We start from the raw sequence: 26,822 nt of genomic DNA, 5'->3' as shown, positions 1-26,822 counted from the left end.
AGGCCCACAGCATCGAGTCCTTCTTCCCTACAAAATGTCTCCACAAAGGACAACCTTCCAGAGGGACCAGGACAAGCTGGAGAAGGGGCCTCTGTAAACTTTATGAGGTTCAATAAGGCCAAGTGCAAGTTCCTACACCTGGGTCACGGCAATCTGAAGTTTCAACACAGGATGGGGGATGATGTGATTGAAAGCTGCCCTGCAGAGAAGGACTTGAGGATGCTGGTCGATGAGAAGCTCGACATGAGCCGGCAATGTTTGCTGGCAGCCCAGAAGGCCAACTGGAACAGGTTGCCAAGGGAAGCTGTGGATGCCTCATCCCTGGAGGTGTTCAAGGCCAGGTTGGATGGGGCCTTGGACAGCCTGATCTAGTGGGATGCCCCCACCCATGGCATGGGATTTGGAAGCAGATGATCTCCAAGGTCCCTTCCAACCCAAACTATTCTATGATTCTATGATTCTATACAGGCCAGAACTCTAAACCATAGTGTCCTAGAGAGAAAACAGCAGCTACAGCAAAACTTGAGGCCATGCCTACACTCCTGGAGTATCCTGAAGGGATACTCTGGAAGCAATTGGATTCAGCAAGGAGTTCTGGTAGTCAGAGAAAGCTGGATGAAGACAACACAGCACCTCCGTAAGTTGCCATCTTTCAGAACAAACAGTCTGATAAATCACAGGTCAGAATCATGACAACGAAAACAAATACACCTTTTTTTTCTGAGCCCCTCCTGACTGTCTAGGCATTTAACATCACCAAGAAAAATGAACTGCATCAGGGCACAGAAAGTCCACATTCATAAAAGTATGATCTTGACTCACCAATTCTAAAAGTAGTAAAGCAGCATTTTCCCATTTCCTCTGGGAAAGTCAGTTGGTTTCAGAATGACCTTAATTCCTAGGGAACAATACCAGAAGTGCAGATAACAGATGCAAAATACTCATGGGGTCTCCAAATCTTTTAATTACAGCAATTTTAAGCTAACCTTCCACTCACCTGAACATAACCTGACAACTGGCCACTGTAATACAGTAGACACTGTTCTCTCTACAATGAGATAAAGAACATCTAGTCAGAGCCACTGTCTCAAGAAAAGGTACTGGGGAAAAAAGGCTGAGTCCACATCCTAAAGTGAGTTACATCTAACTGCTTCACAATTAAGCACTTGAAGCACTTGAATTAAGCACATCTAATACTATGCTGACTGAATTGTAAACAGAGAAAACTGGGTCTTCAGTGTTTACATCAAGAATCCAATAATCCATAAGGTGCAATGAATGACCACTACTTTTACAATACTCACAGCTCTTTTTCCCCCTTCTGGAATAAGACGCGTTTCCAAAACACAACCCCTCAAAGATAGTGCCCAAGAAAACATTAATTTTTCACATCCACATTCACACCCTAGGTATTGTACCACAGCGCTCAGGGGCTAAGATTACTCTTGGTCATAGAATCATTAAGGTTGAAGAAAACCTCTAGAATCAAGTCCAACCATGAGCCCAACACCACTGTGCCTACAGAACCATGTCCTGAAGTGCCACGTCTACACATTTTTTGAACATTTCAGGCAAGGAGACTCCACCATTTCCCTGGGCAGCCTGTCTAATGCTTTCAGCAAAGAAATTTTTACTAATATCCAATCTAAACCTCCCCTGGCACAACCTGAGGCCATTTCCTCTCATCCTATTGCTTGTCAGCAAGGTCACCAGCGACCCTGGTGATCTCTGGGTGTTGGGGGATCAGTGATGAGGCTGAGAGAGCGTAGTACTATAACAAGTTATACTAAGTTTGTTGAAATTCCAGTATGCTGGGTGTTACTAGCGAGCACAAAGTGTCACTTCTACAGAGGTATTCCCAGTTGGTGTCAGGGGATCTGACAGAGCTGTAAATCACACAGTTGCTGAACTGGAGAAAGCTGGCATATGCTTAATATCCTGGTGTATATTTGTTAAGCCCATGCTACACAGTCAGCATCAACAAACAAGTTTCATCCGTGTCACAACACTCTGTGGTAACTCCACTGACCCCATGAGTCTCATCTTTACCACGATAATTCTGAAGAGACAGGCACCTCCTTAAGGGAACTATCTTAGGAACAGCATCCCCATCTGTTTGGTGCCATAGGTACAGAGGTGCTGGTCCCTGGCAGCAACCAAGAGGCTCACTGCAACTTCAGACACCTGAACCAGAGGAGGCCCTTATGGCTTTCTCAGCTCCACTCCTGTGCAGCATAGGCACCTGATCCCTTCACTTGCTAAATGAAAAGAACAGCAAACAGAGCATTTATCAGGAATGCATCACTTTCTAAGCAATAAAAATACTCCACGTACAGATCAAAGATGGAATTGAAACCTCCCAAGTCTCACAGCAATGGATGTAAATTATAAAGACATTGCTGCTTTAAACAAAAAGAATGGTATACAGAATAATCCACCATGTACAAGAAAATCCGCCTAAGCAGAAAGTGGTTCATTTCTGCAGAGTGGTTGGAGGAGTGGAAACATCCCTGAGCATGCTACGGCTCGAGCTGCAACCCACTTTCGCTTCAAGGATGTGGGAGAGTCTGGCATGGAGTCCCTGCAGGTACTGCCAAGGGCAAATAATGATGTGATCTGCAGTGAGGAGGAGTGTGTTAAACAGACAGTGTCACTGTTCACGTGGACGATCACCCACAGAAAGACACAATTATTTACTGATGATAACTAAACTATTTAAAATAGACATGAACTAAAATAGACATGTAACATACTGTTACAACCAGTAAGAAAACGGCTTTTCATATTTTATTTTATTCTTTTTCAAGAACAGTTTAAAATAAAGTGTTTGCTATTACACTGCTAACACTGAAAAACTGACATAGAAAAGGCACAGTATGAGACGGAAGATAAAAAAAATAATCAGTGAGCTGCTAATGAAGGGAAATTTTAAGATTTTCCAGATCACATACAACTATTCAAAACTCATCAGCATATTACACTGCCCTTTGAAAAATATAAACTAAAAAAAATCAGTCACTTGGTTAAAAAAAAAAAAAAAGTATAAATATTACCCCTGATTCCAGTAGGCAGAGCAGAAAGCCCTCAGAATATTTCTAGGACCTCATGAAGTTAAATGTTATTCACACAGGACTATATAAGAATTAAAGACACCACATAAAAGCACTGTACATACAGCATGGGCAGCCTGTGGGATCCAGAGAATGGCGGATACACCACATACAGAGCCTCCGCTCCCTCACACTGGTGCATCTGTCCCCCGTAGTCCCCAGCCATTCCTTATATCTGCAAGAATATAATAGAAAGACAAGGCATAACAGGGTGCTTCAAGACCTGAGAGAAGATGGGAGCGCAAGGTTTAGGGTCTCCACTCCCTTACCCAGGTACTACCCAACAACCCTGGGCCTCTAGTTCTCTGTCGTGAAGAGGAAGCTTCTCAAGTTTAATGGCCATAAGAGCACAGAGGAAAATGCTTATGTTTAATACAGTTTCTAGAAGGCAGGGGACCACCGCTGAACAGATTACAGTTACAGGCTCTTGTTCTAATCTGTTTTGTAATGTGTAATTATATGTTGTGATATGCACAAAAGAGACAGTATGAATAAAATCGGATTTCGAGGAAGCAAAGATCTTGGAAGACTTGAGAGACAAAGAGCCCTTAAAAGCCTAAGGAGAAAGTTTTCCAGTCACCAGTTTTGTTGCCTAAAAAAAAAATAAAAATTCTAACTTACATTCCCCAATGTCCATCTCAGAGGTAAAGGAAAACAGCATACAGTTCCCAAAATATGTCTGTGGCTAACTAAAGGATCAATGTCTGAACTGGAAAATGGAATTGTAATTCTTCACTGGACATGATCTTCCAAAATAAATTAAAAAAAAATAATTCAGCAAGTCATGAACATGAAGAAGCATCAGTTGTGACACTTACAGAACTCAAAATAAAAATGGTATGTTAAAACTCCCTAAAGTTCTGACACTAAACATTTGTTTAATAGGGAAAGAAGTGTACATTCATATCACAGATGGCTGGAAACAAGGAGCTTCCATTAATCCAGCCAGCTCAGGGCTGTATTAGTCTCTTCTGAAAGCCATTTACGTATTCTACCTACATGAATTAAGTGTGCAGTTTCATAACCTAATCATTAAAGTGTGTTGATTTTGTCCCTAGAAGGAAGGACATGGTGTAATTTTAAAGCTGCAGTCATGAAACCAATGGAAGGAAGCAAAACGGAGAAGTTTCATAAAAAATGAGCATTCATTAAAAATGGCAACATGGGGATTTAAATGCAGAGTTCCTGCTGTTACCACTCACATGATAAATGCACTAAGAAACCCAGCAGTCATATGTGATTGCCACCAGCCTACAAATAGATGCAATTCCAATTGCTCATATAAATAATGTCTTTGAGAATGATCCATAGCTCACACTGTATTCCGATTAAGGAGCCCTGCATGAAGAGTGTGAACTGAACAGATATTCCCCTAAAATTTGCTTCTCTCTTGCACAGTACAACTACTTGCCACCTCAATATCCATCCAACTGAGCACCTTCATTCTCATGGAAACCAGTGGGAGATACTTAGCACTTTTAAAAATAAGGTCTAGTGCTAAATACACAGGCTTAATAAATTCATGATAGAAAACAAAACTCACAAGCAATCACTTTTAACTTTTGGCAAACAATTTTTTTATTTAATGATGCAACCTTATTTAGCAATTAACCACACATTTTAAAAGCTGTTTTGTCACATATGTGGTCATTACACTGAAATCACATAACTCAGAAGATGAGTGTGCTTCAGTCTTGAAAATGTCACATATATTCAAAGAACTATGCTCAAATTCCAGACAAGAATTACATTATGGTCACAGACAAATCACAAAATATTATGTCCTAAAAATTACTTGGCAGAAATATATGGGTATGCCAGAACTATGGGTATTACTGGCACTTTTTAGCAACCATAATTACAGAAGTTCAGTTACCTAAAAAGTTGCTTAATAGAATAAATACACTCAATAAACTTCTACTTTTTATGAGTACTCAGGCTGGTACATTCATTGCAGAAAAATCTGCAATTCAAAACAAACATTTCAAACAAACATCAGTGAACTATATCAGAATTTGAAGTGTCTTCCTCCCCAAATGGATCACCAAAGTACTATGAAAATATTTTTTTTAAAAAAAATCAGTAAATCATTGCCATACCAACAGACGGAGAAAGACAATTAGCACCCCTGAAAACCTGTCTGCTCTTTCAGAATGAACCAAACTAAGCTGGAACATGAACAATAGAACCTGAATAAAACTAAAAGAAAACTAATAAGTAAATGTCTACCTGCCACAGGAGATGAAACAGAGCATTACTTTAAATACAACAAAATTAGGATTCTACAAGAAGCGCTGAGAAAGCAAACAGAAGAGCAATTCTACTCAGAAAGTAAGAATACAAAAGTGAACAGCAGCATGTGACTAAACATTACACCTTTTAGGTACATTTAGCATATACTGTTAGTTAATGTTTTGCATCTATTACTAAATTTCTTTTTCAAAATTAATCTTTTTTAAAAATATTGTGAATGCACCCTTTATTCCACTTCCCTCTACATGAAGTTACACACTCTGTATATATCCCACTAGACCTACATAATTTGAAAAAGGTAGAAAACATAAACTACAAGGTAGTGTGCCATGCCTGTATGCATGCACACGTGGCCACAAACACTGTATTATTTACTATTATACAGTTAGAACAGAAGCACATATATGGCAACAGCTGTGTGTGAGTGCATGCATATGCACATACACACGTGTTAGTCCTCTCTTTACTTCATACGTTCTCCTCCATCCACAGACACACTCTAGAGTATTTTAAGATTGCCACGGGCTTCTTACTGTCCTCTGGCCACCAACCCAGACTAAGACCTCTCTGTTCCATGTATGCTTTTATGTTAGAAGGGCAGGAGGCCACTATTATACCTTTTAAAAGTATTTTTGTTTTATTTTCTTGTCCTTTAGAAGCCACTCTTGTAGCTCACTCCAGACACGTAATTCACAACCATCTAGAGAACAATTGCACAGATTATTCAATTTCTATCTCTTTACTTATTCAAGACACCCTTTATACTGCTGCTCTGTAACATCACAAGAGCTTGAGCTATAATTCCCAGTGATCTGGTGTACAGTCCCACATATATCTGTTTATGTTCTCCAGTGTGTCATGACCAGCTAAATGTACTTGTGAATTCAATTAACTGCTTTTCATGTAAATTTGTCAGGACAGTAAATTTGCCGGATGACAGTAATATTCCATCCTTGCAGGGGCCACAGCATGTACAGGAATGAATTTATTAATTTATTCCTGTTACTTTCAACTTTACATCTACATTTTCTTGACTGTTACACAGTCAAGTTGTGTTCAGGAGGCTTTAAGCAACTTAGCACCCAGCGATGGGATTGAGGATACCGGGAGCTGCACAACTGCATCAGCAAATACACAGTATTAGCCTAGCGATACACACAGCTAACACCTCCATCAGTCGGCAACAAACCACTCTCTAACATACGGGCCTTATCAAGATGAAGCATGGGGCCGTATTGTCTATCTTACATGGACTGACTTGTGCAAGCAAGAAATTTAATTAGCAAAATGTACAGTCTTCATCAATATGCAACATTTTGGTGTTGTTGGGCACTACTGAAGCATGATGACAATTCAGATTTTCCTGTGTAATTAATCACCAAAGTGATGCCAGGAACACAGCTCATGAGGGTCTTTCAGATTACGATCTCATGTTTTTCAGTGTAATTATGCCACACAGTAGGCATAAGTATTTCTTTGCTCCTTTCTTAGCTGTCTTGCATCTGAAGCATCCCTTCGTGCTGACCATGAGGAATGTGACTGACTCCATGTAACGTGCCTTAAATCCTCCAGGACAGCAGGTAGGCCTTATACAGGGAGTCATTTTTACCATGTTTTATATAAATATATACACACATACATACATTTTTATCTGCTGATTTTTTTTCTTAGTCTATTGGACTATTTACTTAGTCTTTTAGACTATTTTTACTTGGTCTACTGGAGCGTAAAACCCAAACTGGTGATGGCTGACGTTCCCCAAGAATTTATTCCCAAATGGCTAGCATAAATTGGGTGGTTCTTTTAAAATAAAGAATAAGATTAGTGTCTATCTTCTCCGTAAAGAAAATGCCTGAAAAATATTGTGTCCTGTGTTACTATCTTTCCACAATACTGACATATATAAATAGGATGAGACAGGCAAATATGAATGAAAGCATACGTGTACTCTACTCTAGACCCACCTAGAATAGGTGTGGAAATTGTTCCCAAACCAGTAATAGCAGGAAAAAAAAGAGAAAAACAAAGATGTCTCTTCAGGTTGCTTACTGGTAAGAATGTGAGAAAGTACACAGAAATCCTAGTTTAGGACTCCCTGCTTCCAGTGTTTCAAGTCCCTAGCTCACAGAGCACACTTCTGCTACAGTACTGCTCTACTCCAAAGCTGTATTTCCAAAACACGGGCTGTGATAACAGGAAAGATCAAGGCTGGCAAGTATGTGTTGAATTTGTGCCTTAAAAGATGCCCTTGTCACTTACTAGACTACATGCATAGGAATGTTAGGGGTATAAACTCCTAGTTTTATTGCAGTGTGTAGCTGATATTCAGTGTGAAAGATCATTTCAGAGGATCACTGAAGCATTGAGGTTAGACTGATATGGATCTTTCTCGTGTGAGTGGGCATTTGAATACTTAAATCTCCACTAATTTCTCCACTAATCTCCACTAATATCTCCAATAATTTTCATTATTTCCTCATATATGGAGAGGGTAAAGAGTTAAGGTTCTCATGCAGCTTCATATTTTAACAATAAAAATAAGCAAGGCTGTAACATTTCCACTTAAAACACATTTCTCTGACAAGTTCATTTTTCTTTATTTTCTGATCAAATACTGCTACCTACTCTAACTACATAATAAATATATACATACAATTTTATTCACGAGTGGATTGTGGCATACAGCAATTTTTCATTCTAGCACGCTCATAATAATTCTTCACAATAATTGTGAAGACTGCAGAAAACAATCTTCCTCACTTTCACAAAAAACAGTGATCCGAACAAGAACAGAAATTACTCACCTTTTTATTAATGATCTACATCACTATCTTAAAACCAAACCCTCTGAAGATGCACTGCACTGATACATCAAAAAAATTATTCTTTTTAAATTTAATTCCCTCCTAATGAAGAAAAGGGATTTAATTTGGGTGAGAGTGATATAAGAAAGAAAAATATTTATAATATTTATCCAGAGAAATTATTGAAACTAAAACAGAGGAGAGATTTTCAAAGTCATGTTCAGTCCTTCTATAATTTTCTTAAAAATTTTGTACTAAACCAATATATATACCACACTTTACATGCACACACAAAAACACCACTGCCATGCAATGGTCAGATTCTTCTCCACTTGCCATGTGAGCACCATGGGAGGGAGCCAGACTCTTCCTGACTTACACAGTCAATGTAAGATTGAACAAGGCAGAGAGAGATCTTGAGTTCAAAATCTATTAAAGAGATTCCTTAGTGGTAATCTCATAATCAAAAAGGACACTTGGGAGTAAAACACTACATGCAGAAGGATGCCTTTAAGTCCCTTACTGCCATTAACCTTGCAATGCTCCCCTTATATTTCACACTGCTAAAACACAACCCTGCACAGTGCAAAAGTGAGTTATTTCTGCTTTGCTCTGCCCCAGCTGTTTGTATGCAATGGTCACACAACCATTTCCATTAGTTTTCATACAACAGTAAACCAAACAAATCTAATGCACAAAGAATGATGAGCTAGGGTCTGCAAGCATCAGATCACTGTATATAACAACAGTGTGACCACAACAGTGACTTGCCTAGAACAATTCTAAGTAACCTCATTTGAAAGAGCATACACACGCAACAGTTTCTAAAAATGAGATCTCCAATGAGTTTCCAAGACAGAAGACTTTTCAGATCTGTATCTAGAAGAGAAAGCAAGATCTGAAATGAGAAAAAGGGCATTGCCTAATGTTAAAGAGAGCAAATATGGTCCCACGTTAGCAACTGAACTACTACTGGGATGCACCGATCTGCTTGGCTGGTAAACTTGGATGTCCAGCACAGAAATATGACTCGCTTTTGGGGCACACTGATAAGAAAATAAACATGGACTTCAGAGATTCTATTTTTATTCATCACGCTGTATTTCCTCCAGTGCTTTAAATTTGTCTATGTCCTCCAAACCACAGGCTGGAGAAAAGTATCTGAGAGATATAGGATAAAGATAAATGAAGCAAAGATTCTGTGAAGCAGGTTTATGTGGCAGCAGGGGGGTGGGTGCAGGAAATAGGGAGTGTTTGATGGTGAGAAAGTCTTGGGCTTATGCTTTGACAAAGGATATTTTGTTTAAAAAACTGCCAAGTACAACTTGCAGTTCAAGGAACTGTGCTTCCTACGAAACATACAGAATTGACATGGAGCATTTAGGAAGCAAGACATCAGGCTGCTATTCATTTTATACAATGTGCATAAATAGTGTCTGATGTTTGAAACACCACAGTACTTAGCAAAGATATTTAAATATATATATTTTCCCCTTTCTTTGACTTCATGGTATTTAAAAGAAGCAATACTTGTCAAATATTAAGCCAAACTTCAAGGTCAAAGGCCAAGCCATTTGTATATGGTGTTCCACATGAAAACTTGCTAAGCAAAATGTTCCACAAGTATTGTTACTCCATTTTGAACAACTCACTATGTAAAACATGCCTTGTCTTATTCCTCTCTCATCCTCCAAACCAAATCTTCCATAGCAAAAAAGTCAAACCACATGAAATCACAGATGGAATGAATTGTTTTGGAAAACTGGTAAGCAGATACTACAGCCTACAGATCTATCACCTATAGTGGAGGTAGCATACCTTCCTTCCTAACCTAAATACAAATGCTGAAGAACAAAATAGCACAGCAACCGAAGATGAACTTATCGTAGACACATATACTGAAATATTTTAGAGAAGAAAAATCAGTATTATTAAAAAATGACTGTCAATACACATATGCTCAAAAAATAATTTTAAAATCCTTCCTATTTCTTTCAAGTTATGTGCATACTCATTAATAAAAATAGCAATTATTTTATTTCTTCAAAATCATGAGTTACGAGCAACCTGATAAAAACACTGGAAGATCCCTAGCTTCTCTGATCGTGTTTAGATTCTGCTGTGTTATTTGAATCACTGAGATTATCAATGGTGAATGAAAACTTAGAAGCAGGTTAAAACAGAAAACAGTATGACCTACAGGCCGTCAGACACAGGGAGAATTTCTTGAGTCAAATATTAATTGGAGACAAGAAAGTAACTATTAATCAGAAAATACTGGCTATAAAATGAAGATAAAGTAAAATACAACAGAATAATCTGTTTCATACCAACTAGTTCAAAGCACTCACTGCAATCTGAGATCATTCATTAAGAAATCTTAGTACATTTATTCAATAATTGTTGACATGTGCAAACCACTGCTTGCAGATAAATAACAGACATATTTATTATTATTAATATGAACATTTGGCCTCATTTCTAAGTTTTTTTTAATAGAAAGTCTGTTTTGTTGGAAAAACCTGTTTTCTCCGGAATTTGTTCACTTAGCCACATAGCAGGAAGATCATCTCCTCTTTGTCTATAACACTTTTCTTCAGTCATGAAAAAAATGTAAGATAGTGGATTAACGCATTCCAAGTACAAGAGTGTCAAATACTGGTCTGTCTAAAATACAAGGGGAAAAAAAATGTAGCTCCTTAGACCTCTCCATAGCCTCAAGCAAAGGAGGAGGCTATGCCAACCCAGGTACCCGAGAGAGTACAGGGAACCAGGCTCCGGCATCGTCCCTGACGCAGTCCCAAACTGGACTCTCCCAAATGGCATTATGGATGACACCACGCTGCTGGTGGTAGTGAAGGCTTAGCTTACAGACATAAGCTCTACAGCAGCCTTTTCCCACACACATCTTATTTGCTAGTTATATAGATAAAACGAGTTCCAAGGAATTCGGCAGTCAGTTTAACAGCTCCATATCTTGCTAGTATATCTGAGCTCTTCATCAAACTAACTGCAGCCCGTTAAGACAAATTTGATTCGTATTTCAACACCAACCTCCAGTTTACATTTCAGGTATCTGTAACAAGACCAGCCCAAATTGCTGGAAAAAAACAGTGATTAATTTTATTGATCCAAAACTACACACAGAATACTTTCCAAAAAGAATACTAAAATAGGAGGAAAAATAGAGGTGTATGCACTAATCTGAGAACTCAAAACACATTTACAACTCTCCTGTTTTCTAAAGAGGTTGCTATCTAGCTCTACCAAATTGCACAATTTAAAAATCATAAAGCTGTATGTGTTAGTCAGTCGATAAAATACAGTCCAGAAATATGTACTTGCAAAGACATCTGAACAAACACAGCAATATAGATGAAACCACAAGAAATCATCTAAAACATCTCTATGCACTGCTATGGTATGAATTATACCTCTATCCCTGCAGAAAAACATCTTACTTTTCCTTAAAACTTCTGAGACGCCTATTGCTAGTATTTAGCTAGAAAGTTTCCCCCAAAGTGTAGCCTGAATATTTGTGTGTGTAAAAATTAGGCCAATCACTGTTTGTTTATTTCCTTCCTTCTCTGCCACCTCCTTAGGACAAATATTGACAGCCCTCTCTATAGCAACCTATCACACAGCCTAAGACTTGTGGATGTATTCCTACCATTGTTCCTCTTTCCCTTTTCTTGCCTTCTTTCCTCCCTCCACTAACTCAAACTTTGCCTTATAGAACACATCTACTAAATCTCTTCTTTATTAAGCTTAGTGTTAAAGTGTTATGACAAAACAGCTTATGCATAGCCACATCTAAAATCTGGCATGACATTAATTTGCAACAGTTAGCCTATTTCTGTAACTCAGCTCCATAAATGGACTCTGAAAAATTCATATTCAACCTCTGCTGATGATCCATACAAGGAAACACTTGCTGCAACCTGCTGGATTCTACATTTCAGATATTGGAGGTTTAATAAAGGAACAAACTAATGTTGAAACTGAACCACTTAAAAAGTTCCAGAAGTAATGCATGGAGAGCCTAAATTTTGTTCTCTTTTAAATAAGAATACTACTGTCCAACCATACCCTGTAAGATGGAATAGTTTTGGTATAGATGCAATGCAGTCTAAAGAAAGTTTCATGAGCAGAATCTTTCACTAGAACATCTAAAACAGCTGAACCAAGGAGGCAGACACGCTTCTGAGCACACAAGCTCTTCTTCAGATCTGCATCAAAAGCAACAAATCTCAAGGTAACAACAGGTCAGGAACAAGTACGCCGAGTTTGATGTCATGGTGTTATTTTATCAGACATTCTGAACAAAAGCAGTGGCTGGCATTGGGAAGTGAATGTGCAAGCTCCATAAGTCTATGTTATTGCTTCATTCTTCTACAGGAACTTTACTCAAATTCCCCAAAAATATAAGAGGAGACTAGACAGCAAATTCAACCCTTGGCAGTTTGCAGCAGAACTTGTGAAGTGTACAGCAAGTAAGCTATGCAAGAAAAACTAAAGAAAGGAAACTGGATCACATGATTATGGATAGTGTGGGAAACGGCTTCTATTGCTAGCTTTCCACAGACCCAAAAAGAGTTGTGGGGCAGGCCACTGAGATCAGTTCTTCATTCTCAAGAGATAAACATGTGTTTTCAGCAGAACTAGGACCAGACTGAACCACAACATTCTCCTTGACTTAGTGGTTGCAAGGGGCCTACAGCTCAGTCCACCATGTTATACCGCAGCCAAAACTCACACCAGAGACAAGTTCCACTGGCTCTAGTGGCACCTGGTATCAGAGGCCACTCTAGGGAAAACTCTGTGGCTTGTTTCTCCCTGTGACACTGGCCATGGGACAAATCTGCAAGAGCAGATAGAATATACAAGTTAAGTTTCACTACGGCACACGGAAAACTCACAGTGTAGACGTATCATAGGACAAAGAGAAACAGTCACCTGATCTTTAAGCTGCTCTGCACATATAATTACAGGTATGCTCTGTAGAAGTTATGATGGTAAGTGCTTCATAGACAGAAAACAGGGATCTCATGTATGACGTTCAGTTTCTGATAGAGCCAAAATTACTGATATTGATGTTCCACTTCCTATAAGCACAGGATAATCCTCATTCTTTTAACAGAAACGGGTGTTGGGAAATTCCTCAAGGTTTGTGAAGCATTTAAGTATTACAGTGATGGTAACTGTACGAGACCATGGCAAGGAAAGACAATATTCTCTGTAAGGACTGGGGAGTACAGTCTATACAAAGCATTTGTGTGAAAATACAAAATAAAGAAGGGAGTATATTCTTAGCAATTAGTGATTGCGGCAGCAGTTATTACAAAATATGGTGGAAGAGGCACAGCTGCATAGGAAAGCTGCATAAAACAGAACTGATGCCTGCCCTGCAGGAGGGACCGCAACTAATGAAGGGCATGTCCATTCACACAACGATGAATGGAACGTGTCTGCACACATGTACAGCTGCAACCTTCATCAGGCTGAGCTTAGGTAAAGATATTCTGCTTCTGTGACCTCCAGTAAGCCACAACTTGTCACACCGATGTGCCACCTAAGTTTACGTGTCTTCTTTACTTCTTCTTTACTGTCATGCAATGCAGATACACCCTAAAGCTCTGACAGCACTTTTTCCTTCTGGTTTTCCTCATCACTACAATGGCAGCCTTAGTGCTTAACTGGGTTTTAGTATATTAAACACTGCTATATCTACTATGTCCCTGTTTATTTGAAAAACTGAAGGATTGGGCATTTAAAACTATGGATCGACTCCATGCATGCGACAAAGAACAAAGATGAACTCAGCATCACTCAAATTCAGTTTGGGTGTTACCAGTCAGAACAAGCAAAACCAGTAACTCTGCTGGAAGACCTACACTGAAATTACTGGTTCATCACTAAAGTTCTTTATTCTTCTTCCTTCTGTCCCCATGACTTGATATGCTTCTACAACAACACTGTCTCCTACCTGAGCATTTCAAGGAAGAGTTTACAGTTGCTTCATTCCTTATGACTGTTTTTGGTACAGCTCCAGCTTCTGCCTTACTGTATGGAAGGGAATAGCACTTCATTTCATTAGCTGCCTTTCCCTGACAATTTTTAACATGTCAAAGGAAAGCGGATGCCAATCTCTAAGAAAATCTCAATATAATTCAAGCAGATGGAAATTAGGAATGAAATATTGTTCCTAGGGACAATCTATTCTTGGCTAACAGTATGGATTTGTTCTTCCTGAACACCAGTTTGAATTTAAGAATTGAATTTAATATCACCTATGTTCTTCCATACTTATAATTTCAGAAAGCAATTAGCCATTCCTTCACTAACAGGACTCCCATACTCTAAATTCAGTAAAATTCCTCAGTGTTTCTTAAGTAGGTTGTCACATTTTCTGTAGAAATCATTAAACTGAAAACTAGCAGTTATATACGTAAATGTTACTGTGGGCACGACTAATCCACAGTCCACACACCTGTTCAGAATAATGAAGCCCAAAACTTTTATCTTGTCACTTTCTTCCTAATGGCACCTTACGCAAAGATGAAGAATAGATAAATTGTTCTAGCAAAACCTGCTCCCAGATTTCCCCTTTTATGAGAGCTGTGCAGAACTTCCCTCCTCCTATCTGAACGCCTGCCAGAACAGAGGCATCTATCATATGCCAGGCAGAGGCGTGAGCCCTGTGCGTCAGACATGGAGAGCTGAGAACACCCATCTCTGCCACCGCGTGACAAGGGTGCAGCCAACTCAGGGAGGAAGGGCTGAGGGCAGGTCACGCCGTAGGCACAGCCCTGATGCGGTGGTACTGTCTTGCTCTCAGCTGTACAATCACAGGGCTTGGAGGTCTGACAGGCAACCCACCACTGAAGTCATCATAAAGTACCCACTGACTTGTTTGTGAAGCGCTTCGCTCTGTGTGTGTAGTATTTTAATTAAAAAAACTAGTTCGGGGGGCTTAGGAATTAATCAGTGTCTTTCGATTAAAAGGTTTACTTATTTCTGAAAATTCTAAAAAGACTGAAAATGTGGAAGGTTTCCTATTACGTTTTCTGCCAACTGAGGTTAACAGAAGATATTTCTAACCAGCAGAAATTCTTTCAGTAAAGTATTTAAATAATTACAAGGCTTGAGCAGAAGTGAACTAAAACGACTCACTACCAATTCAAATTAACTACCATCTGTGTTAGATAATTCCATTATGATGGCTTTTGGATATCTTAGGGAATTAAGAATAAAGAGAATGTTGCATCTCCTTTTTCTCTTCCAAATGTTAACATTTTGTAACTCTTAAAATTTGTAGAGTTAAGTAAAATGAGTTTTGGTTCTCAGAGAAACTTCCATATCTCCGTAAAAAAGAGAAGAAGAAAGAGAGGAAATAAAAGAAGAGATAGGCCACTAAACACAGCCACAACTATATCAGAAATCAGTACAGTACGTAAGTGATCTGACCTCCATACAAAAATATTTCGAATTTAAATACCTGCTAAATGAATTAAACACACCCTTTGAAAGGATATGAAAAACGCCTTCCTTCTTTCTAAGCTTTCCTTCTTTAGTTAATCAGCCATCAGCTATAAATGACAGTTCTTAGCAGTGCATGCAAAGGCAAAAAATATTTCCAATTTCAACAACTGCAAATTAAAAAAAAGGTTCAAAGTAGAAAAAAAAAAGAAAAAGGAATAATATTTGTTGCACAGACATCTCTAGTATTGTGTGAGATTCTCTCTTTCTCACTTAGGTTGATGGCTGATGTAGTAGGTGTATAATGTAAGCACTAATTTACTTCTCACGTGTTTCTCTCTTTTCACAGCAGAGGTTCTTGCTGGCATCCATGGTGAAGAAGCCCGAAAAGTTTTGCCTTCTCTGCTTCTTTCTGTTCTTTCCACAATAGTGATATCTCCTTGATGGCATGCTTACTCCAGATACAGCTAAGCCAAAGGGATCTGAACAGGCTGGATTGATGGGCTGAGGCCAATGGCATGAGGTTCAACAAGACCTAGTGTTGAGTCCTGCACTTGGGGCACAACAACCCTGTGCAGCACTACAGGCTTGGGAAAAAGTGGTTGGAAAGCTGCCTGGCAGACAAGGACCTGGGGGTGTTGGTTGACAGCGGCTGAACATGAGCCGGCAGTGTGCCCAGGTGGCCAAGAAGGCCAATGGCATCTTGGCTTGTATCAGAAACGGTGTGGCCAGCAGGTCCAGGGAGGTTATTCTGCCCCTGTACTCAGCACTGGTGAGACCACACCTCGAATACTGTGTTCATTTCTGGGCCCCTCACTACAAGAATGATGTTGAGGCTCTGGAGCGAGTCCAGAGAAGAGCAATGAAGCTGGTGAAGGGGCTGGAGAGCAGGTCTTATGAGGAGCTGCTGAGGGAAGTGGGGTTTTTTAGCCTGAAGAAGAAGAGGCTGAGGGGAGACCTTATTGCTCTCTACAACTACCTGAAAGGAGGTTGTAGAGAGATGGGTGCTGGTCTCTTCTCCCAAGTGACAGAATGAGAGGGAATGGCCACAACTTGCAGCTGGGGAGATTAGACACCAGGAAAAATTTCTTCATCAAAGGAGTTATTGAGCACTGGAACTGGCTGCTCAGTGAGGTGGTTGAATCAACATCCCTGAAGGTATTTAAAAGATGAGTAGATGAAGTGCCTAATGATAGAATTTAGTAATGGACAGGTAAGGTTGGAGTTGATGATATCAAAGGTTTTTTCCAACCATGCAATTCTATCATTCTATTTCTTAATATACTATACATTTGTATAGAATACCAGCAAACAGGTATAAATTGCCTCCATAAATTTATACTCAATACATAACATTTAAGTTCATTCTGTAGCAAATCCATGCTGGTTTTGTTGCATTATTCTAATCTCCTGTCAATATGCAATGAAATACTTTATTTGTTTATGTATCCGTCCAAATACTGAAAAGCAGGGACCCAACTCTTTTGCTAACATACAGAAACACATTAGCTTTCCAGCTCCAGCTATCTCATACTCAGATGGATGAATTCTAATCTCATCCATAGCAAGAAAGTATCTGTGTATATTCAGAAAATGCACTTCTTGGCCACCTCAGCTTGTTCAGGAATTTCCACTCATTTTTCACCTCATGAACATACCCACAGCTTTCTCTTCCACCTCATGCTGCTTCTGCCTCCATGCCCCTCTTTGCTCCCATCCAAGTCTCTTGATTGCCTCAACAGTTTTTCCTCTTTCTCTTCATCTCAGTCCCATCAGATTTTAGAAGAAAAAATAAGGATTAACTACTTGCAGCTGTCTCATTGTTCATTCTAGCTCTGTAAACTATTTTAATCTCCTCTTCTTGCTAAACTCCTCTATTTAAGACTACGATAGCTATTATTCTTTGTGCGAAGCCTAGAACACTGGAGTGCATTATTAACTGGCCCATAAGTAGCTATGTCATCAGCACTGTGGTATACGTGTATTATATGTACCGAGCCCACACTGCATAAATACAGACATATGCATAAACACACAGAAGAGATACTAAATAAGGTAGCTCAATACATTTTAATAATTGAAATTCAAGAACAATTAATTGATCCTAGCTTATTTATGCCTTTATCCTCTACATACCAATGACAGTACATTAATACATTCACAGCATGTTAACAGGAACAGCTGTTAAATAATAAATGCCTTACTACACTGTTTTCAGCAGGTGCTTCAACAATTAAACTCCGGCTGCTTAATTTCTAGCTCAGTTAGGAAAAATAACTATATCTTATGCCACTGAGTAAAATACTAGGCATTATTGAAAGAATAACAGAAACATCAAAATCAAGACATTCACTGTAGAGAATTATTGTTCTTTGTGAAGAAATATGTGTCATCTCTTGGCGTCTCCCTGCTTATCATTGGAAAAGCTCAAAAAGCAGCTTTGGCAGAATAATTTAGGAGCATTTGCTGTGGGTATCACTGGATGTTCTGCCTCAATTGGTGTCAGCAGTTCAGCTTTTCCTCCATCCCATTGCAGTCATTACTGCTCCTCTTTCAGATGCAGTTATTGGGAGCCACAGCACAGATCAGCTGGAGCCTCAGTGAAAACCAACACACCAAAACCTCTCATATTTCTGTTTTCTTTAAATCAATGCACCTTCAGGCAGCACAGCTCCTAGGTCTATGCAAGGGAAGTACAGACAACCTAGAGGCAGAGGCGTGACAAAGGCAGGGACCCAAAAATCACTCTCTCAGAATCAGCCTGCAGTATCACTAGAAACCACGTGCAACATGAAGCCACATACTACAGTTAACTCTCCAAACATTTGTCATTAACTAGGAGTAATATTCATAAGAAGCAGATCTTCAAAACCACTCAAGAATGAACAGTCTTGCATGTTTCAAACTTTAAAACAGTTCTTAGCTTAATAGTCTAAAACCAAGATAAATCCATATTTGAGAAAAACCTTGTTTCATTTGGTCAGCCTCTCATTACCGAAACATGAAAATTTACTTCGATTTCAGAATGTTACTAGGCTACCAAGCATAAAAAGACAGCTACTATCTGGCTATTCCACTTGCAAGGTATCTTGACTACCTTAATGTACCTAAACAACTGTTCAGTTAAAAAAAGTATCTAAACATATGGTTAGAACTGCAAGCATCCATGTAAAATGTAACATTACCAGCATCACCTGTTTCATATTTTTAATTTTATTTTTTATCAATCAAGTTTCTTAAATCATAGAATGGTTTGGGTCAGAAGGGACCTTAAAGATCATCTGTACTGTAGCTCTCTGGTAGTTAAATATTTATTATTTAAGAAAGGTAAGAACTGTCAACTTTCATAGGCTTGTTTGAAAAATAATTAAGTTGACTATTAAACGTGCCAGAAACTTAATAAAATAGAACCTATAGTAGATTTAAGTATTACCTTGTTCCAGCTTGAAATCATTTACATAATTTCATCTGGACCATACTTGACTCATTATTATGAATAAGATAATTCTATTTTATCTCTCCACAACAAGACCAAAACACACAAAATATTAATTGTCCATAGAAACTATTTCCCCAGTAACTGCAAAACCTTTAGGCTTCTGACATGTTTTTAGTTTCCTTTTAAAAGAACATTAAAAATAACTGGGTTTTTTTTTTCTTGAGCATTAGCCTTTCAAACAATCAAACTCTCCTAATGAAATGCAAAAGCTTCTCGCACATCTGCTATAAGGACTGCATTCATTAAAGTCAGCTATCAATCAGTCACAGTAAAACTTTCCTTAAAACATGCTATATAATTTGCATAAAGCCCTGCTCACTGTTACTGAGAGCTAGTTAACAAATCATTCCTTTAATTTCATGCTACAGTACCTCATGAAGTATTAACAATACTTAAAAAATGAAAATATTTGGAATTCATTACATTTTCTTACTTTGTGCTACATATGCTACGCACCAATCCTGCAAATGCAAACCTCCATTTTTCTATACAGTTCCTTAGTAATCCTGTAGATCTCCACTAAAATCTTTATATTGACTGCAGTTGTAACTAGCAAAATTTGAAGTCTGGATAGACTTACTGCATTACAGAATACAAACTTCATTAAATCTACTAAAAATGATCTGCAGCTGAAAACAGAAAGCATTTCATAGCTTATAAACTCTGCATACTGACATGACTAGGAGCAGCTCCTACCTGCTCTGCTGACTCCGACAAGTCAGTCATTAGTCTCACCACAATTAGTGCCAGCTTTTACACCCCGGTTGCAGACTCATAGTATTTCAAACAAGTCAGAGTTAGGTTCTAGGCCTCATGCTTCAAGAGAAATAGCCCTCAATACAACACTTAAAGGCTATGATATGGCAGAACAGTAAGTAGAGGCCACAGATCTTCATTTAAAGTGATACATAATTTGGAGGGATCTATTACATGCAATAGAATATGGTAAATAATCCTCTGCGCCAGAATGAACCAAGCTGACTTGCAGAATATACCAATCGATACCAAGCTAGGCAGGTGCATCCCTAGCACAACATGCCACCACAGCAATGCTGTTTCTAGGACCTGACCTGCCAGCTCTTCATAGTAGAACAACACATCATATAGACAAAGCAGCTCAGTTTGAAGAACACAAGGAGACTTTTAGCACAGTCATACATTTTCTCATGCATATATGACCACTACATGGCTGTTTCAGGCTGTCTATGAAGTTAGCAAGACAACCCCACATCAGATTACATTCAGGTCTTGCTTTTTAAGTGCAGTTCTGTTAGGACTAAGATTATTTTCTTCAAAGGAAAAAAAAGAAAAACTTAGGTTTTTCATAAATTCCACAGCAACAAGAAGGCTTCATGCAAGTTCTGTGACCTGAAACCTTGGCTACATTCTTCAGGAAACCACATAACAGGCTTGAGGTTAAGCTAAATCAGTAATCCTCACAGAAATGTGAGTAGCGCCTTATTATGTCTTACATGACAACCATCATCGGTATTATGTTTCAGCTGTTAGGTAGACCAATAAAACATGCAACTTTATCCAACTTACCTGATGCCCGTCTGGTGAATCGATTTATCACTGGAGCTGAAAGAAATCAGGACATTTACATTAGATTATTTTTTTAATAGTCTAACACACTTTAAACACAATATTATACTTGATTAAAAGTGCAACAGCTACAAAAATCTGTAAACCATCATTTTTGAATCTTTTTAGAAACGCACGTTAATTTCATACACAGTTGAAATTTTAAGCAGTTTTGCAAGTGATATGTTAGACAGCAACCAGTAAGCTTTCAAAACCATTTTCAGCTTTTTTGGAATTACTGTTAATTGTTGCTGTTCATCACTGGCTGTGAAACAATTAGATCTGCATTTCCATTATTTATTAAGAGCACAGAAATCGGCATCTTGCAAACAATGACACAAGCATGGATTAAAAGAAATAAAGATGTAAAATAATTAATTTTACTTTTTACAAAATATACCTATTAGAAATCTGTCACCACAGACACTCCTATACAGAAAAAGACTCACTGCAATCCAATATGAAAGATCAACTTTTGCTTTCACTAACCTTTAAAACTCCTTGAGTAAGTCAGTAACAATGCCAATCCCTGCCCAAACCCCAGTTTTGCAGCGCAAGTCACTGTTTTCTAGGGTCACCTTGGCACACCTCCAGCTATGTGCCGCCAAACATTTGGAGTCAGACTCCTGTCTTGTTTCCAACTGGGACAGATTGCAAAACACATCTTAAAGCACACAGTTTTGCCTCAAATTCATTTCCAGGTTAACCATCTTCTTCAAAAGCTACTAGAGATAAAATAGGTAAAGAAATACAGTGTTATGGTTTGTCTTCTAAATACAACCTTCAGTCTGCTTCTAATTAATATGAAACACTGGTCTTGAACTTCACTTTCATGTGATACATTAGCTGCTGGAATAAACAGTAAGAAGAAAATCTGAATGACCTAATTTCAAATGTGGGCAGCAGCTACATTAAAAATTTATGCCCTCACAGTGCTTATTAATATTCAACCTTAAAAATTGCTCTGAATGTTTACATGGAATTGAAAAATATTGAAATTTTTTTTATTTTATCCCACTTAATTTTACATGGGAGTTACGCATCTTTTTGTGAACATCTAAGCCACGATAAAGAGAAAAAAAATGCTGGGAAAATAGAAGAGACAGTAAGAGCTTGAGATGCAAACTGACTTTTTATTCCTTCAGGGAGAAAAAAACAACAGAGCAAAGCTACAATTTCTGAACCACAGTTGCAGATGCTTTGTGCAAGCATACACACGAGTGACAGGTCCAAGTGGTAAGAAATACACTGGGAAACCCGAGTGCAGTGGTTCAGAGTGCTGGTCATGAGCAAGGAAACCCCTGGTGAATAAGTTATCACAAATACCAAGCTCACATACAAATAAACAAGAGAGTAACATAACCAGCAAGTTACTTTCAAATATGAATTCCAATTCACCTCAACTTTTTTTCAAATAAAACAACAAGAAATTTAGACACATTTTTTCATTAGAGCAGATGCCATATTTTATGCAACTACTGTTTTCTAATACAGGGGATTGTTTCTTTCCATTTTGTTGCTAGATTTATGGGCTAAATCTATTTCAGTACACCAGTCATGAATGTCGCCATCAGATGGCTGAGCTGTAACTTCCATTGTGTAAATCAGCAGCAGTTCTCAGCAAATGTGCTCATATTAAAAAAAAAATAAATATTTGGAATCTGACTTATTTCTAAGAAGAAAGCATGAAATAATCCTCTGTTCCTATTCAAAAGCTTTCCCCAAACTCAGGGAGGGTATGTGGCTGTGGCTGTCAGTTCTGTACATCATCTGTGGATCTGAAGATTTAACTCCTCTAGACAGCCACCTGAGCACATTTTACCAATGGAAAAAAATAGCATCTAACACAAAACTACCATAGTTTGGATGCTACTTCTCTCTGAAACAAGTTATTGGGACTGTAAGAGACAAGTCCTTTTCCAGCTCCTTCCAGCTACACACTTCCAAATTCAATCTCTTATTTGGCTGCAGGGAGCTTAATTCATTTTGCAATGAATTTTACAAATCATTTACTGTTTGGAAAAAAAAGGGGGGGGGCAGGGGGGGGAAAAAAAGCAAGAACCTTGATAAGCAACTGTTTTTGAGCTCATGAGAATAATCAGTGTTTGAGTCGCAACCAGGCAAAGCCTTCCTCCCCAGACTGGGATTTCATGAAGGTCATCCAAATGTGTTACTGGGAGATTTAGAAGCAGCACCCACAGTTCTTTGTTAAGGAGCAAGCTGAACTACTATCTCCCTTGTGGCAAATTGCAATATACTTCTGTTGCCCAGAAAGACAGAAGTGTAATCTTACAAGAAGGTCTTGGGGAATCACACCAGTCATACAGAAATTTAGCTGGTATTTCCACTACAGAATCACTAGGTTGGAAAAGACCTCCAGGATCACCAAGTCCAACCATTCCTATCAAGCACTAAACCATGTCCCTGAGCACCTCAAAGCAGATGCATGGTCAACCAGGTCACTATGGTGGCTGGCAGGATAAGCACAGTAAAGTGCACAGAAATGAATCTAAGAAGCATTTTGCTGGAACCATTAAAAAAATACTATCTTCCAAACATGTCAGGAGGTGGAAGTCTTGGCTCAGAAACAAATGGACACAATTGATGGCAGAAATATTCAGAGGAATATTAAATGCTCCTCCTGGACCCATGGAGTCAGGAGCAACGGAGATTTCCAGGGAAGAAGCACTACTTGCTTTACTTATCATCTTCCCTGGATATCTTTTTTTAGCCACTGTCCTTGCTGAGTTCTGGTCTAAGGCTGACTCATAAGTCTGGATGGGGACGACTGTTGTGATTCAGAAGGCTCAAGTGAAAGCAGCGCCCCGTGTACCACACCAAGAGACAGCCTTGGCCTCCAGGTTTCAGTATGAGGGCAGTTTTGAAAACCTACTCACAGGCTGCATGGATATTGCACTTCCATCTATGGGCTCAAACTCTAAGCTATATGCAGGCACAAGAAGCACATTTGGCTACAGTGCTTCCCACCCTGCTGCTGCTGCAGCCGCTCCTCAACACCCCTGCTCAACCTTCTCCTCCCAGCTACATCCAAAAGCAGCTTCTCAGGACTTGCAGTGCCTGCCTGCAGGCACAGCAGAAAGCAGCTGGCTGTTGGGTTCTGCAGGCTGCCCGAGGACTGGTCCCTACCTACCTACCCCAGGCAGACTTGTCAGAGGGCCACCCCATCCCTGACAACACTCCACTTGCAAGACTGCTGATAGAGGTTAGTTTATAGTACCACAATATTCCAGTCAGGGTAAAACTCAGCAAGGGAATGAATGGACTTGAGGCAATATCTACGTAGCTACTTAAGTTAACTCTACAGCAGAAATACACTTTATCTTAAAGGTTATAGTGACGTTGTGCTGAAGATGGGTTGCTCAGAATGACTCCATAAAACAACTTGCTAGTAAAAAGCTACTTACGGTAATTTACAGCCATACCCACCCCCTAGACTTGTGCAAAATACAAAAGGAACAAGAAACATGGATTGCAAAAACTTGTCATTGCAAAATCCAGGCACTTTACCCAATAAAGGGTAAATTGGCATGCAGATAAACTCAGACAGTGACATTTGATCCTTTTTTACAGTAAGAGAAAGGGTGCTGCACCACAACTGAGTAACATACTACTATGCACGAAGGATCCTGTTTAAGTGCACTGTGTCTCTCCAGTATTCAACACGATTCTTCATGCTCTAGTTTGTCTCAACCAAAATCTACTACAAACTTACATGGGGGGAAAATAAGTAAAGGGGGCATGTGGAAGAGAAATTACAGGAGTCTGTATCCTCATGAAGTTTTGATTAAATAGGTTGGAAAGGACCCACTGGATCATCGAGTCCAACCATTCCTATCAATCACTAAACCATGCCCCTCAGCACCTCATCCACCCATCTTTTAAACACATCCAGAGACAGTGACTCAACCACTTCCCTGGGCAGCCTGTGCCAGTGCCTGATAACCCATGCAGTGAAGAATTTTTTCCTAATATCAAATTTAAGCCTCCCCAGGCACAACTTGAGGCTGTTTCCTCTCATCCTATCACTTGTTACTTGGGAGAAGAGACCAACACCCACCTCGCTCCAACTCTTTCAGGCAGTTGTACACAGTGATAGTACAGTTTTTAAAATATTTTGGCAATACAGATCAAGTAAATAAACAGATATTATTGATAAATGATCTAGAAAGGCTGAAGTTTTTTAATACATCTATTTACCAAGAATATAGGCTGTGACAACATCAAACAACACAAAGCATGCACTAAAAATTTTTCCATCACTCAACAACTATCAAACCATCGCTTCGTCCCCCAGTGTACTTTACCTCATACTGATCTTCACAAGCATTAAGCATTCATCAAAACCAGGCTGTGAATGAGACCACAGAAGCAGCATAATTTTTTAATTAGAGAAGGAAATGGGGTTTATGGGGTTGTTTGCAGAGCAGTAAGACTCTGAAGGTAATGCTAAGGAAGGATCTCTAGCTGGGCATCCTCTACATGGTTAACTTGTTCTTACAGTTTGAGCTGTCTGATTTGCAGACTCACAGTTTAAAGTGCTCAAAGTCAGGTTTGCTTTAAAAACTGTCAGAGATTCTTGTGACATTAGTGTCACCTGGAATAAGCAGCTAAACACGTTGCAGACATTAGACATGCAGCCTTCCTAAGAACTCAGGGACTGTCAGCCTGGGATTTAACAAGAGATTCTGCTTAGCAGGGGCTGCTGTGGTCGTGCTCAAGCACTCTGACAACCAGACCTGTAAACTGGTGCCTTCTGCGGGTCTGTAGACCAGGCAAACACACAACCCAGAGAAGAAGGAGCCTGGAGGAGGAGGACCTGGGGTTATTGGTTGACAGTGACTGAACATGAGCCAGCAGTGTGCCCAGGTGGCCAAGAAGACCAATGGCATCTTGGCTTGTATCAGAAACGGCGTGACCAGCAGGTCCAGGGAGGTTATTCTGCCTCTGTACTCGGCACTGGTGAGACCGCTCCTCGAATCCTGTGTTCATTTTTGGGCCCCTCACCACAAGAAGGATGTTGAGTCTCTGGAGTGAGTCCAGAGAAGAGCAACAAAGCTGGTGAGGGGGCTGGAGAACAAATCGTACAAGGAGCGGCTGAGGGGACTGGGGTTGTTTAGCCTGGAGAAGAGGAGTTTGAGGGGAGACCTTATTGCTCTCTACAATTATCTGAAAGGAGGTTGTAAAGAGGAGGGTGCTGGCCTCTTCTCCCAAGTGACAGGGGACAGGACAAGAGGGAATGGCCTCAAGCTCTGCCAGGGGAGGTTTAGGCTGGACATCAGGAAAAAAAATTTCACAGAAAGGGTCATTGGGCACTGGTAGAGGCTGCCCAGGGAGGTGGTTGAGTCGCTGTCTCTGGATGTGTTTAAAAGACGGGTGGATGAGGTGCTGAGGGGCATGGTTTAGTGATTGATAGGAATGGTTGGACTTGATCTGGTGGGTCCTTTCCAACCTAGTGATTCTGTGATTCTATGATTCTATGAACACTGGGCTATGCTGTATCGCACACGGGGACCCCACGTGTGCCCAAGCCAGAGTGAGCACACCCAGCTCCTCATAGCCACTCTGGAGGGTGGAGGCCACCCTGAGACTGCTAAGGCCACTCAAAGCAATGCTCTCTTAGAGCAAAACACACAAAACGCCTGCTTTGAGTGACAAGGGCTGGCAGGAGACTAGTGATTAATTTTCAGCATTAGTAAAAATTAAAACACTTTCCACAAGTCCCTCTTTCAATTAGCCACTGTAATTTCTTCATAGGGCAAAGGGTTAAATGCTCTTAAAAATCCCAGCCAACCAAAGAAAAATTATATTTGGCCATTGCATGTTTAAAGCCCTCAAATTTGGCAGCCCATAGCCCAGAAAAACAGCTCTATTTACAGGGCAGGTATACCACTAATATATCTTAAAAAAATAAAGATATATATGCACCACAACAGATATTCCTTGGGTGGAAAACTCAACTGCCCCAAGTGAGGTTATGAAACAAAAGTCATAGCCAAATCATACAACTTTTTCTATGCCACTGAGTGCAAAACACACTTAAAACTCCCAAGAACCTCACCAAAGTCAATGGGT

The 26,822-nt window shown here is 39.5% G+C and overlaps 1 protein-coding gene across 1 annotated transcript in view; it reads right to left on the bottom strand.

Moving 5' to 3' along the window:
• The window catches only part of PRKAR2B (protein kinase cAMP-dependent type II regulatory subunit beta), a 91,779-nt gene that overhangs the window by 39,531 nt on the left and 25,426 nt on the right, over nt 1-26,822 (bottom strand). Inside the window, exon 2 of the mRNA XM_069883539.1 lies at nt 20,691-20,726. Within this exon, the coding sequence (XP_069739640.1) occupies nt 20,691-20,726 (36 nt within the window). The remainder of the gene's footprint in view (nt 1-20,690; nt 20,727-26,822) is intronic.

This window comes from Phaenicophaeus curvirostris, chromosome 1, assembly GCF_032191515.1.
Source record: "Phaenicophaeus curvirostris isolate KB17595 chromosome 1, BPBGC_Pcur_1.0, whole genome shotgun sequence".
Taxonomy (NCBI): domain Eukaryota; kingdom Metazoa; phylum Chordata; class Aves; order Cuculiformes; family Cuculidae; genus Phaenicophaeus; species Phaenicophaeus curvirostris.
Note: the sequence above shows the minus strand (reverse complement) of the source record. Positions and strands in the feature narration are given on the sequence as shown.